The sequence below is a fragment of the Triticum dicoccoides genome, chromosome 7B, assembly GCF_002162155.2.
Source record: "Triticum dicoccoides isolate Atlit2015 ecotype Zavitan chromosome 7B, WEW_v2.0, whole genome shotgun sequence".
NCBI lineage: Eukaryota > Viridiplantae > Streptophyta > Magnoliopsida > Poales > Poaceae > Triticum > Triticum dicoccoides.
This window is the reverse complement of record NC_041393.1, coordinates 251,149,096-251,161,455: the sequence shown is the minus strand read 5'-3', so window position 1 is coordinate 251,161,455 and position 12,360 is coordinate 251,149,096. Positions and strand designations below refer to the sequence as shown.

At 41.8% G+C, this 12,360-nt stretch overlaps 1 protein-coding gene across 1 annotated transcript in view; it reads left to right on the top strand.

Moving 5' to 3' along the window:
* The first annotated feature begins 3,019 nt into the window (after positions 1-3,019).
* Positions 3,020-12,360, top strand: part of LOC119336470 (probable protein NAP1) — a 12,950-nt gene continuing 3,609 nt past the window's right edge. Inside the window, exons 1-22 of the mRNA XM_037608516.1 lie at positions 3,020-3,177; positions 3,277-3,703; positions 3,778-3,852; positions 4,900-4,980; positions 5,063-5,143; positions 5,249-5,331; positions 5,874-5,958; positions 6,344-6,469; positions 6,587-6,694; positions 6,921-6,965; positions 7,046-7,188; positions 7,510-7,642; positions 7,919-8,023; positions 8,104-8,182; positions 8,297-8,490; positions 9,282-9,427; positions 9,766-9,847; positions 9,963-10,073; positions 10,410-10,535; positions 10,618-10,733; positions 10,820-10,916; positions 11,323-12,320. Of these exons, the coding sequence (XP_037464413.1) occupies positions 3,335-3,703; positions 3,778-3,852; positions 4,900-4,980; positions 5,063-5,143; positions 5,249-5,331; positions 5,874-5,958; positions 6,344-6,469; positions 6,587-6,694; positions 6,921-6,965; positions 7,046-7,188; positions 7,510-7,642; positions 7,919-8,023; positions 8,104-8,182; positions 8,297-8,490; positions 9,282-9,427; positions 9,766-9,847; positions 9,963-10,073; positions 10,410-10,535; positions 10,618-10,733; positions 10,820-10,916; positions 11,323-12,320 (3,383 nt within the window). The 5' untranslated portion in view covers positions 3,020-3,177; positions 3,277-3,334. The remainder of the gene's footprint in view (positions 3,178-3,276; positions 3,704-3,777; positions 3,853-4,899; positions 4,981-5,062; positions 5,144-5,248; positions 5,332-5,873; positions 5,959-6,343; positions 6,470-6,586; positions 6,695-6,920; positions 6,966-7,045; positions 7,189-7,509; positions 7,643-7,918; positions 8,024-8,103; positions 8,183-8,296; positions 8,491-9,281; positions 9,428-9,765; positions 9,848-9,962; positions 10,074-10,409; positions 10,536-10,617; positions 10,734-10,819; positions 10,917-11,322; positions 12,321-12,360) is intronic.

The window sequence follows — 12,360 nt, the reverse complement described above, 5'->3', positions numbered from 1 at the left end:
GGGCTCCGGGGGTGGCGTGGGCCGCCGGCGGCTCAGGCTACGGGGGTGGCACGCGGGTGAGGTGAGGGGAGAGAGAGGGGGGTTGGGCGGGGTTGACCGTTAGCTAGGTGGGGTGGGGCCGGGGGGAACAGCCATTAGCTAGGTTCCTCTTTATCATCTGCCTTTTGGCTCTTTGCCGTCCGCTGGCAGACGGCAAAGAGGAGGGATGGGCCGTTACAACGCTGGCCTAAAATGGACCCACCCATCTCTTTGCCGTCTTCTAGCGGACGACAAAGATTCTTTGTCGTCCGCTAGCAGACGACAAAGAATTGGTTGATGGCAAATTGTATCTTTGCCATCTGCCAGTTCTTTGTCGTCTGCTAGCTTAGCAGACGACAAAGAACTGGCTGATGGCAAATTCCCTGATTCCAGTAGTGATTCCCCCTCCGGTAGAGCTCCGGAACATGCATCCATATTTGATCTTTGCGAAACAGAAACTTGTAGTAGTGGTAAAATTCTTCTAAAAATACGGCGGTTGGTTTCGATATTTGTAGGAGTTTGTGGCGGTGGAATCAGCGTAAGGTGATGTAGGTGGGCCCCACATGGCCTAGGGGCGTGCCCTACCGCCAGGGTCTGCTAGGTGGCCATGTGCGCTCCCTGTGACTCCTCTCGATCTCCCCCGAAGCTTCCTAGGTTCTTCATTGCGTGAAAAAAACTTATTAAATTGGCAAGTTATTTTGACCTTCGTAGATATTAATTTGCTGCGAAATCAAAAACATGCAGAAAATATGAACTGTCATTGGACACTAAATTAGTAGGTCAATCAAAAAATAATATAATTTGGTATAAAAAGTATATAAAAGTGATATTATAATATCACGAAACAATAAAAAAATATAGATACGTTTAAGACGTATCTGCCGCCCCTTCGCCCTCATTATCCACAATCACTTGGTGCCATATTACACAACATGTCATCAGTTGCCACAATGTCCCCGGTTCCCACATAATCGTAGATCCTCGAACAATACCCCAACGAGCTTGGAACACTTCGATGCCCTCTCATAACACCAGCGAACATCCTTCCTAGCACTTCCTTGCATTTGTGCAAAGATACATTGTTTGTTACCTCAGGGCTCGTATTTAGCCTTCACAAACATTGCCCAGTGAGGACAGATACCATCAGCAAGGTAGTACCCCATCTTATAATTGTGCCTGTTGGCAGTGTCGTTCCAGTGGAGATCAGGAGCACACTGATGTTGCTATGATAACCAGGCATGCCAAACCCACAAGTCGTTTGATGATACCACTGCTTCAAGTATGATGGTGACATCTTTGGTGTGACCTTGGTACTGCCTGCGGAAAACTGAGCAGTTCTTCAATTGCCAGTGCATGCAATCAACTGAATTGAGCGTACCTGGGAAACGTCTTGATGCTCCAGTTGTCCAAAAAAATATGTGTCCCCGATAACTTGTTCTCTCATGTACTCTCCTAGGGAACAACTCTCCGGCCGCTTATTGAACCCTTAAATTTAAAAACATGCTCCGCTTGCTTCACCATTTTTTCCTAGATGCTCTTCATCAACATCATTTCAACAACTTCGGTGTCTGAACGAGGCAAATCCACTGTTTTCCTATAAATGAGAAAAATAAAAAAATAGCTTGGACATCTCGTGGAACACATAAGAGTGTGAGGTATATATCCGGAGCAGTAGGATGTACCGGCGATCGTGTCCGGGCGGCAAGGAACCCCAAGAGGGGTTTTGGGGATGGTGGTGGCGGTACCGTGGGCTGGCGATGGTAATGAAGGTATGGAAGAGGCGGTGTGGACGAGGCAGAAGAGAGGAGGGGAAGAGAGCAAGTTGGGCTAGGGTTAGGGACAATTTGAAGAGATTTGAGATGGGTTCGGCCTATCGGATCGGACGAGGCGGACGCGTCCACACGTTCCATATTCGCCTCACATACGAGTTGTATTTGAAAGATGGTGGACAACTGAACATTCGGCCTGGTTTTAAAGATTCCGATTGGATGGCGTTTTCTATACGGGCAACGTCCGGAGGAGGGAAGGGGGAGGGTTTGGGTTTGTGGACCCGCGGGGTTGAAATTATCCTTCCGCTGCAAGTATGGAAGCAACGTAACGCACAAGTGTTTAACAGGGCGAACCAGGTCAAGACGACACATGATCTTAGATGCTTGATCTTAGAAGAGATCGAGGAAAGGTGGCGGGCAGGTGTTGGTGTGGGTGGCCTACAACATTTTGTGTGAGTGTAGCTTCGTGGATTTTTAGGTGTTGAGTGAGTTTGAATTGAGGGGATGTCCACATTTCTTTCCAGTTTCTTGTAATTATATTTAGGGCGTGTTCGGTACTCCTCTAACTCCCAACTCATCAAACTCCCAGCCAGGAGTCCAACCGAACGGCTCCACTCCAGGATTTAGACGAGAGAAGCTGGCTAAAAACGTAGTACAAATTTTGTGGAGTCGTGGAGTTGGGAAATCACAGCTCCTCCAAAACTGGAAAGTCAGAGTTGAGAGATAATTACTAGTGCCTGCCACCGCCAAGTGAATCCTTCTCGTACCGGTTCGCTGCCAGTATCACGAGTCGTCGCTCCCCGCACCATTGCCCTCCTGTCCGCCACCAGGCCTTTGGCCCAGTCCATCTTTTTCCAACCCTTTGGATTACCGGCCTGCTCTTGTTGGGCCACAAAGGGGTAATTTTGTGGGCTTCAGGTTCGCTCCTGGTGCGACCGAGAAGCGGTGACGCCGAACGGATCGATGGCGAGAAGCTGGCACTGGATTCGTAGCGTTGGAGTTGAGGATTTTTTGGCCATGGAGGACTACCGAACACGCCCTTATTCTTCCTTCTATAAAAGTATGGCGCGTCTTTGGTGTACTCTCAAAAAAAAATCCTTCTACTGCAGGCTAGTGTGAGATCCGGGCCTTGTCATGCCCCCTGCCCCTCACCAAACACAGTCAAGAACTTCGGGCCCACGGTCCTTCGAGTCATGCTTAGAGTAAAGACGAAGCATAAAAAAAAGGGTAAAAGAAGGGTAAGGTCGCTGTACTGCTCGTACTGCTCCCCCATTCAGGAGAAGCAGAGGAGAGCCACCCGAGAGCGACGGAGCCGCTTCTTCGCAATGGCGGCGAGATCTCCGCTCCACTGAGCAAGCCACCGGCCTCCGTACAGGCGTGCGTCTCCCAGGTGAGCTCGCTCGCTTGCTCTTCCAACGGATTTGTTGGAGCCTGGATCTCCTAAAGGAAAACGCATAATTCATGACAAGGTTTTGGTAATCGGAGCCAGTTCGGCAGAAACCTCGGTGGCAGGCGCGGCCGACCGGCAATTGCCCTCCCAACAGGAGATGGCGCACGTTTCGTTCAAATCCAAGGAGGTGGACAGCGTGCCCCGGTGGTCGGAATACCTGACCGCCGAGGAGTCTTCTCCCTCAGCGTCAGCAAGCTGGAGGACCATGGGCGTCGACGGGCCTCAACCCTCGTCGAGTGGCCAGAGGCACCTTCAGATGGAGCCAGTGGTTCAGCTCTCCAAGGTCGCGGAAGGGCTGCTGGCCAAGATGTACAGGCTCAACAGTATCCTGGACTACCCAGATCCAAACACGCACACCTTCTCGGAGGCATTTTGGAAAGCTGGTGTTATGCCGAATTTCCCGAAAATTTGCATCACCTTGTCCAAGAAATTTCCTGAGCATCCCAACAAGCTGCAGCTTGAAAAGGCAAGTGTCTCGACACCCGGATGTATTCTCTCAACCTGGAATTTGCTCAATCTTATGGCACTATGCTTTTTCAGGTAGACAAGTTTGCTCTTGATGCTTTGAATGAAAACGCGGAAGGTTACATGCAAAACCTAGAGCAATGGATCATGGTATGCGCCAACTACCGAGATTAACAATTAATTGTATCAGCAGGGTAAACAAGTTTTGTTCTGTTTTGTTGATGTATCAATTAAGTGCTGCGGTCTGGTAGGATAAATTTTGTTTTATATATATATGACCTAAGGCTGCCCCGGCTTGTAAAACTGGAATTACATTGACATAGGGCTTTATAACTGTATTCGCACTCCTGTAATCGGGCATCCTCGTTGGGACTTGTAAAAATGGAATTACATTGACATAGGTATATAGTTCCAACCTCCTTAAGTCCTTATTATTTTCCAGTGTATTAGTCAGAGATGAGACCAATGCTCCACTAGAGTATTTTTTGGTACCATAATTATGTCGATTGCCCCTAAATCTCCTTGACCTTCAATCAATAACCATACAAAATATGGAGAAATTTTGAGCTACCTTGATGATTTCCAAAAGTCTTCCAAAATACTGGTCAAACTTTGGTTGCTTCCGTAACTGGAATTATCATGACCAGTACAAGATCTCAGGAGATAGTTGTGGTGAACAGGCTGCTTTAGCTTGTAGCCTCACCGCCAGCTAGCTGCGGTAGATGCAGTGGTGTCTAGAATAGCATGCACATAGGAGAGGGGTGCTGGCGTAGGAGAGAAGCACGAGGTAGTAGACAGATGATAACCCTATTGCTTGCCTTTTCATTGATTATGATCCTCTCCTTATAAAGGAGTTGCAACTTGCAACCACAAGTTTCCTAACACAATTCAGACCGCAAACGTAAGAGCCAAACTACTCGCTAATTAATGCCTGCAAAAGCTTGCTGCTGTCCTGGATGGACACGTCTCTTGTAGTGCGATCCAACTACAAGTTAGTATCATCTTGAAAATGGTGCTATATTCTGTTAACTATTCTATTTCAGAATAATATGTAAAGAGGAAATTGATCTTTAGTACAATAATATACTACATTATATTGCATTTTTTACATTGAAAAAAAGACAATGCTCAAATGCAGTATACTTTTATTCTTATTTTCACATTTGACTAATTTTATTTTGATTTTCACACCACTAGCTGCTTCTTGATTTGCTGGAATTTCGTGAACAAGTTCTGCGACTAATTTTGGATCTAAGTAGTACGGTCATAACATTGCTGGTAAGGAAACACAGTCTTGGTCAAAGTAACTTCTTATCATCTCTGCATCTGTAAATAATGGCATTTGCACTATTTTTCACAGCCCCATCAGAACTCTTTAATTCTTCATGCTTTTATGGATCTAATTTGCTCATTTGTGAGAGTCAACCTTTTCTCGGACAAGGTAATTATAACCTTAATCCCATCCTTGATTGAAATATGTAATGGCTCCGGATATTCTGTACCTGTTTTGTCTGCAGTAACAACTGCCTAGTGTTCTAATTCACAGATACCAAGAAAGATGATCCTCCAGGTTTACAACATCTTGCACGTCATGCTAAAGGGTGGACGTGATTGTGAGTTTTATCATCGGTAAGGTGGTAAGGGTACTAAGTTGTACTAGTAAATACAAGTGCTCACCACCTTTCAAAGCCTTTTTCTATATGCCGTATTTGTTTCCTAATTGGCTTAAATCATTTGTTTGGTTCACATGCTAATATTGTTGTACTACATACAGGATATATATAAACTTTATAATTGCTCAAATATTGTACCTGTGCATGATAATTGATTACTTCTAAAGTTAAAAACAACATGTTGGCAAAGCAGTAATTTAATTCAAAATTTGAAAGCCAGAATGTACTAACTTCTCAGTCCTGAGGTGCTGACACTTCTGTAGTTTATCTGCAACTGTACACGTATGAATCTTTTTACAAATCATTAGCGGTGCTTGTTTTTCAATATATTAATCTTATGATGGTTAAGAATGCAACTTATGCACTTGCTAATTTTCTATTGAATTGGATCTCAGTGACATTTATTGTGGGTCCGTTTCACCAAATCTGTCATGCTAACTGAGCAAAATTCCTTTTTAGTCACCTTTTCACTAATTTTAATTATTTTATTATACACAGATTGGTTCAGTTTGTAGATTCTTATGATCCACCTGTCAAGGGATTGCATGAGGATCTAAATTTTGTGAGCCCGCGTATTGGCGAGGTGATACCATCTGCTTGTACATTCCAATAATAATAACTAGGAAGTGAAGCTTCACGAGTTACTATAAAATGTTCACCATGCAAGTGTACTTCTTCTATCAAATTTTTCAATAAGGACTTCTTCTATCACTAAGGTTACAAGTCCATGATTGTGAAAGGCATTGCAGATACTGTTTTAGAGTGACAGTCAGGGTTGTTTAGCATATCTGTAAGGCTAATTGTTTTGATATATTATATGTCCTGTTTGGTTAGGTTCTTTCGTGATTTGTTCATGTTAGCTGTCATTCTTTCCGTCAATGTGTTCAGCATTTGATTTTATTTTGCACATATGTGTTACTTTGTGTTGACTCTTTTACACGCTTTGACTAAATTATTTTGCTCCTCAGGTTCTAGAGGCTGTTGGCCCAATTATCTTTCTTTCAACTGATACAAAAAAGTTAAGAAATGAAGGATTCCTCAGTCCATTTCATCCGCGGTATCCTGACATCCTTACGAACTCTGCTCATCCCATGGTTAGTTGTTTCATTGACATTGACTAGAAATGAATACTTGCACTTTCCTTGTGGCCAAATACAATAAAAGAATAGGTATTTAAACTAGAGTCATAACATCATTCTGTTTCTTGCCAGAGGGCCCAAGATCTGGCTAATGTGACGTCATATCGTGAATGGGTTCTTCTTGGATATCTTGTTTGCCCTGATGAACTACTTCGGGTGACCAGTATAGATGTTGCGATGGTACATTCTATGCTCTTCTTCTGTTATTTGTTGTGTTTCTAAAATGTGCTGGACACATGCGAACTGAAAGTTGATATGACATTTCATGGTTTTGCATTTGTGCCACTGCCACCTTATACTCACTCACACTGGCACAGACTTCATCTTATTTGTCTAGAGAACTTTATCATGATACTACTTATGTTGTGTCTTAGCATCTTATAAACATTTTTTTTGTATTATTCAGGTTGTTCTTAAAGAGAACTTAGTACTCCCTCTGTTCAGAGATGAGGTGAATCAAAGTTCATGTGATGGCTACTGTTAGTTTTTGTTGTTTGATATAATAATTTGAGCTTTCGTTTGTTTCTGTAGTACATCTTACTTCACGAGAACTATCAACATTATGTCCTTCCAAAAGTTTTAGAATCAAAGAGAATGGCTAAATCTGGACGTACTAAACAAAAGGAAGCTGATATGGAATACAATATTGCAAAGCAGGTTGAGAAGATGTTAACGTATGTCGTTCTTCACAATCTCATGATCTCATCTTGTCTACTTTTACCTCTGCTCTGAGATAGCTTGAAACAGAAAGGGATTTGGCGTAATTTGAGGCATTTACCATCTTTCACAAGATGACATCCTCTTTGCATATTCCTGTTTGTTTCCGTTTGTCACAAGTCCATAGATCCTCTTTGCATAAGAGGCAAAATATTTTGGTGGACTGTTTTGACCTTCTTCCCCAGGGGATCATTTTCTCTTCCCAAGTAAAGATTTCCTCCCTCCTAGCATTTCCTTTTTCCTCACACCTATCTCTCTGCTGTGTCGACTTCCTGCAGGGAAGTGCACGAGCAAGCATTGGTGGCATGTGATGCTATACATCATGAAAGGAGAATTCTTCTTAAGCAGGAAGTTGGAAGGATGGTATTGTTTTTCACGGATCAACCTAGCCTCCTGGCGCCTAATATACAGGTTTGGTACCTTCTCTCTGTGTCGTAACACATAAGCTTGCAAAGGAAATATACCATATTTCTGATATTAACATTGAACGATATCTTGACGCTGTTTTTGATATTAGTCTATTCGAGTGTTAACACTTCCGTGTCTTGGTGATTGAGAGAAGCCAAGAATTGTTCCTTAGGATGAAAGCCTATACGAATTAACTGGATTTATAAAGGGTCTATATAAAAATGAGCTAAATTCAGGCCAGTTGTCAGTGATAATCTCATGACCCCGAAATTCTTGCAGATGGTATTTTCTGCTCTTGCTTTGGCACAATGTGAGGTGGTTTGGTACTTCCAACACGTAGGGATTGCATCATCAAAATCTACTCGAGGGAGAACTGTTGACATTGTTAGTGATTTTACTTATTTTGTCTTGGAGGCCTCAACCTTTGTTTCCTTCCTTTCTAACTTCGTCATAAAATCTTTCAGGATGCAACTGACCCAACCATTGGTTTCATATTAGATGGAATGGGCAAACTTTGTTGCCTGGTCCGTAAATATATAGCAGGTTCTGCCAGACCTGTTTCTGTTTTGAGTCCCCCTCCCCTTGCCTCCCTTTTCAGTGTAACTTACATATAAGACAGTGATCCTTATCACATTCTTTACTTTGTTATCTTTGCAGCAATAAAAGGCTATGCGTTATCGTACTTATCATCTTGTGCTGGAAGAATACGGTTCTTACTTGGTACCCCAGGCATGGTTGCTCTTGATCTAGATGCTACACTGAAGGGCCTGTTCCAGCAAGTTCTCCATTGTCTGGAGAACATTCCAAAACCTCAGGGGGAGAATGTCCCTGCTATTACTTGTGACTTAACTGTAAGTGTTTTTGTGACGTCATTTTGTTAATTATGCAGGTTGGCCACATGGGCTAACAGGGTAACGCTATTAAAGTTTAACTTGTATAATTGATGAACACATACACAAACATGCAGACACATACTTGCAGACACACAATTTTGTGTTCAGTTTTCTGTTACTAGTTTTTCCGCACACTTGCAGTTGGAGTAAATAACCAACTTGCCGCACAATCAGAAAGTTTCAGTGTCCTGACAATTTTTTTCCAGTTTTTATGTCTGCTTATGCTTCAATATTTTCTAGTGGGCATGAATTTAATGGACTCCACTTCAACATACATGCCGACAGTATAGTTTTCTCCTAGAGTCCTGTTGTTGTGATCTGCGCATAGAAAGCTCACATGCTTGTCTTTGAGCACATTTTTCTCATTTGCAGATAACTATTTCCCCCTTTTTTATCTGTTAATGGTCTTATCATTTTAATCATGTTTTCCTGGGTTGGTTGAGTACATCCTGATCATTGTATGTAAATAAATGGTGAAAATACACACCATTATCCACTGCTTGCTGTAAACCCTAAAAAGCAATAGAGACACAACTCTAAACAGAGAGCTGTGCATGGGGGAGCGGCTAGGTGATTGGTGCACTTTTTCATAACTATTATACGGATCATTTAATAGATTAACAAGTGGAATATCATTACTTGCAACTTTGGCAAGGAAACCAGTGTAACTAACTGTATGCATACATATGCTAAATATTTCAGAGAGTTTAATTATAGGATTTTTCAAACTTATTAATCCGACGGTGCAGGATTTGCGCAAGCACTGGCTATCCATTTTGATGATTGTCACATCTTCACGATCCTCTATAAATATAAGGCACTTGGAGAAGGCTACCATGTCTACCGGGAAGGAGGGCCTGGTCTCAGAAGGCAATGCTGCATACAGTTGGTCAAGGTGGTCGAAAGTTGCCGTTTTGAATTGAATAATTCAATATCTTGACAAAGATGCTGCAATTTTTGTTAGCTAACTATAATACTTACGGGAATGCCATAATTTTCCTGAATTATCTGAATCTCTTTCACTGCTACAAATAATTTAATAATCATGACAAGCTAGTGCTAATCCACATAATATGGTAATAGCTGTTTTTTCCTAACACCCATCCATCTTCGTGTTGCTCTGGTACTAATCTTTTGGTAGTAAATTTGCTAGTTCCTTCCACAAGAAATGCAGATGCTGAGATCTAATTCTTCTGCAAAGCTGTATCTCACTAGAATGAACTTCTTCTACAGATGTGTGGACGAACTTGAGAGCCAACTTTCCAAACATGGAAGTCTTAAAAAACTGTACTTTTATCATCAGCATCTCACAACTGTAAGTGTATTTTGCTTACATTTGCCATGCTATTATTATATTTGCAATTTTCTTTCCTTCCAAGTAGCTTTACTTTTTTGGCGTTAACTAGTTGAATTTTGCTGGAATTTTGCAGGTCTTCAGAAACACAATGTTTGGTCCAGAAGGCCGTCCACAACACTGTTGTGCATGGCTCGGAGCAGCTTGCAGTTTTCCAGAATGTGCTTCTGCAATTATTCCTGAAGAGGTTTGTATTTCAGTTCATTATGTTATTGTGCAGTATTATGATGCTTAATACAATGTGAAGATGCGCTTTTGCAAAATGGCCAGCTATGACGAATTGTGAAAGGATAAGGCCACCATCACAGTGGATCTTTGCTTCAACAGATGGGCCTTAATAGTGCCTTACTTGTTGATACAAAAGCGAGCAACTTACCTGTTCTGATACATAGACTTTAGATTGTCATGGACATCAATAATTCCATACACAGTTCTACAATGATTCTAATGTATGCTAAGATTCCATTACTATATGCACCACACCTCTCTTTTCTGAAATATTGACTACTGAATATTATAACAGGTTAACAAGATTGGCAGAGATTCTATCTCATATGTTGAATCTCTTATTGAGTCTATCATGGGTGGATTGGAAGGTTTGATAAATATTCTTGATTCAGAAGGTGGATTTGGCTCACTGGAGATGCAGGTAGAGAATTTCTGAGCTCATATTGATAGTTTCAGCTTTATGTAGGCTCCTTACTTAACACCCTCACTTCCAAACTCTTCAGCTTTCGCCGGAACAAGCAGCTCTACGATTGAATAATGTAACAAGAGTCAAAGCTGTTCCAGGGTTATCAGCACCAGGGAATGAGAGCTATCCTGATAATAGTTCTTCAGTTAAGATGTCAGTCAGTTTGCTACTTCCTATCATTATTTGAATACTATGGGGTTTCCGTAACTTCAACTTTAATTGTTGATGTATGGAAACAGGCTGGAAGCTGCTATGCAAAGGCTGACAAGTCTATGTTCTGTGCTAAATGACATGGAGCCTATTTGTGTTCTCAACCATGTTTTTGTTCTCCGGGAGGTCTGTACAATTTATGCTTCTCTATTTTTGTTTATTTTGCTAACCGACAGTACACACATCATTTATCACTTCTTCTTACACCAAAGACGTGCTTGAGTTGTCTCTTTTTATGGTTGAAACGAAGGAGATTTTGATGTGACAGTCTATCTTTACTCTACACTTCTACAGTAGCCTTTCTGTTGTTGTTGTGAAGATACCTGTGATATTATTATTCTCCTGTAACATAATAATCTTGAGATGAAAAAGAAACTGATCTCATAATACAAATACTATCTTGTTCTGTAGGGTTATCTTAATGTTTGTCTTTGTTTCCAGAATAAAAAAATATTGCTTCTGTTATTTATTTCTGACAGCAGATATGGAAGTGTCCTTGTTTGACTTACTTTTTGTACTTCATATTTCACAGTACATGAGAGACTGCATCATAGGAAATTTCAGGAGAAGGTTTCATAGCATGATTCGAACTGATAACTGCCTTCAGCGACCATCAATCATAGAATCTCTCCTAAGAAGACACCTAAGCATCATCCATCTGGCAGAGCAGCATATCAGTATGGACCTTACTGAAGGTATACGGGAAGTGCTCCTAGCAGAAAGTTTTACTGGGCTGTTCTCAAACCTGCAAGTATCTGAGAGACCAGTAGAGACAAATGGAGGAGGATCTGCCATAGAGATAATATGTAGTTGGTACATCGAGAACATAGTAAGAGATGCATCTCGGACCGGAGTTGTTTTTGATGCAACTCATAGTTGCTTCAGGAGCTCACAGCCCATTGGTGGTGGATATTTAGCGGAATCATTTACAGATAAAAGAGAACTCAAAGCACTTGTTCGTCTTTTTGGTGGTTATGGAATAGATAAAATGGATAAGATGCTAAGGGAACATACTTCTGCTCTGTTAAATTGTATCGATTCAGCACTGAGGTCGAATCGTGATGCATTAGAAGGCCTGGCCGGAAGTGTAAATTCTGGTGATAGGATTGAAAGAGATGCAAATCTAAGGCAGATAATTGATATTGAAGCGTTGGCCGACTTCTGTATCCAGGCAGGGCAGGCAATAACTTTCCGTCAGCTGTTGGTAGAAGCTGTCGGAGCAGTCCTCAAAGAGAAAGTACCTCTTATATATTCTCTACTCAAGGGATTGACTATGCAGTTGCCAGATGAGGTGCCTGATAAAAATGAGATCATTAGATTGAGAAGGGTTGCAAGCAGTGTTGGTGTTGGTGACAAACATGACGCCGAGTGGGTGCATTCAATTCTGGCAGAATCTAGTTCTGCTAGTGATAATTCTTGGATCCTACTTCCATATCTTTGTTCTGCATTTATGGTGTCCAATATGTGGAGCAGTGCTGTTTATGATGTCAATACAGGTGGTTTCAGTAACAATTTGCACTGCCTAGCAAGGTAAATAAAAATGATTCCTATTGGTTTCGTATGATTCCAG